Source organism: Caenorhabditis briggsae (assembly GCF_000004555.2).
Source record: "Caenorhabditis briggsae complete genome, chrI, whole genome shotgun sequence".
NCBI lineage: Eukaryota > Metazoa > Nematoda > Chromadorea > Rhabditida > Rhabditidae > Caenorhabditis > Caenorhabditis briggsae.
Window position 1 is genome coordinate 1,109,618 of NC_013489.2, and position 2,002 is coordinate 1,111,619.

The window sequence follows — 2,002 nt, forward strand, 5'->3', positions numbered from 1 at the left end:
CACTTTAACCTGTGTCATGATATATCTTGCTTCTTCTGGAAGCGCATCGTATCGATCGTCTAAAGTGATAGCAGATGTTCCTTCGCCATTATGCTCAGCTGCATCTTCTACATCAGCCATGAGCTCTCCATCCTCATCATCATCTTCTGTCAGATCAACCTCGTCAGCATCGTCATCTTCGACACTGTCAGAAGGGCGTTTTCGTCCACCCCCCCATTTCTTCTTTCAGTGTCTGTCCTCCAGTGACTCTCATAAACTGATCATAATCATATTCATTCCTCATAAACATATTGATGGCGTTCACTAAATCTTCGTCTTCTAGAGCTGGCCCTGGTTCAACTTGATAATCCCCCCCAAACACATCTCGGTCCAAGTTACACAAGAAAGGTGAACTAGGCCACCACTTCAAAATGACCTAAGAATGCCCTACCATGACCCTGGTGTGTTTTCTAGGTCGTTTTGAAGTGGTGGCCTAGAAAACCCAACTTGCGAAAATTAGGCCACCGTGTCATATCAGATCATTTCTAGGCCAAAAAAGCTAAAAAACTCACCCAACCATCCTTAATAATCTTCACAACCGTATCATGATCATAATCTCTTGTTGTCCATGGCGTAATATACCCATTCAGGTAAACCACTCCATTCTCATCCACGACTCCGGCCACTTTTCCCTCCATCGCCATTTCCTCGATTTTCAACGCATTCTCGAGGTCCCTCGGATCCATTTCGCTGACTTTGGTGCCTTTTGTCTGCGGTGGCAGCCGTTTTTTGTACCATTTGCGGAAGTATGCTCCAGATTCTCGAAAATCACTGGCACAATTCTCCCAGTCAACGGAGAACGCCGACAGTCTCTTATGATCGGCACGATGGTCGATGTCAGCGGTATTCTTGACGACTACGGAGAGAAAATTCAGCGATTGCGTTTTCCTTGGACCCATGTTAATTGGAAGAGGCTCGAAATGGGTTTTATCGAACTCGCCTTGGGGCTTATTGGGTACTCGATCCGACATCTCTCGATGCTTCTTCTTCTCCTGACGACGGTGTTGAAGACGTTGTTGCATGGATTCTAGGGTCTCTTCTGATGGATCGGTGTTGTCGTGACGACCGCGTTGACGGACGATGGGCAATGGTTCATCGTCGTTGGCGATCTGGAATTGATTCCAAACAAATCTAAGGATCTAAGGATCTAAGGATTTAAGATTCTGAGATTCCTAGTTTCCTAGATTCCTGAATTCGTGAATTCCTAGATTATTAGATTCTGAGATTCTACGGAATCTAGGAATCTAGAGATCTAGTAATTCAGGAATCTTAGATTCTTAGATTCCTAGAGTTCTTACCATCTTCCTCTTGCTCTTCGCTCCACCATCCTCATCCTCCTCCCCAGTCACTTCTCCATAATCCACGTCATCATCATCATCATCATCACCCCTATCATCATAATCACTGTCACCGTCAGGACCATCCGAAAATTGTGATCTCTCGTTATCAGCACCATCCAAATCATCAAATAATCCATCATCATCGTCTCCATACTCATCCCCATCTCCTCTCCGTTTCCCAACCGTTCGATTCGCATAGAACTCAGCGATGGAGCGAATTGACAGCCCATTCGTAAGAGCTTCTTGTAGAAAATCCCCGAAAAATTCCGCGTTTTGAGTGCGTTGAATCGCTGCGTAGTCGTCGGCCAGCTCATCGCCCGTCGTTGGATCCGTCTCTTGGAAAGCGGGAATTTTGATTTTGAGATTCGGCGGAAGCCAAACGTCGCCCTGGAAAAAAAATAGGGATTCGTTTTTAGTGGTCTAACTTTTGCAAGTTTGGTTTTCTAGGCTACCAAGAAGAAATGACTTAGAAATGGCATGACATTCATCTGGTGTGTTTCCTGGGTCATTTTGAAGCGATGGCCTAGAAAAAACCAAAAGTTGCAAAAGTTAGGCCACCCCGTTAAAGTGGACTAGAAAGCACACCAGGGTCATGTTAAGGCATTTCTAGGCCATTTTGAAGT

The 2,002-nt window shown here is 45.3% G+C and overlaps 1 protein-coding gene across 1 annotated transcript in view; it reads right to left on the reverse strand.

The window, feature by feature from the left end:
• CBG29114 overlaps positions 1 to 2,002 on the reverse strand; it is a gene marked incomplete at both ends in the record, with an annotated part of 4,647 nt that overhangs the window by 1,313 nt on the left and 1,332 nt on the right. The window contains 3 exons of the mRNA XM_045237792.1: positions 10 to 159; positions 552 to 1,148; positions 1,563 to 1,766. Of these exons, the coding sequence (XP_045100869.1) occupies positions 10 to 159; positions 552 to 1,148; positions 1,563 to 1,766 (951 nt within the window). The remainder of the gene's footprint in view (positions 1 to 9; positions 160 to 551; positions 1,149 to 1,562; positions 1,767 to 2,002) is intronic.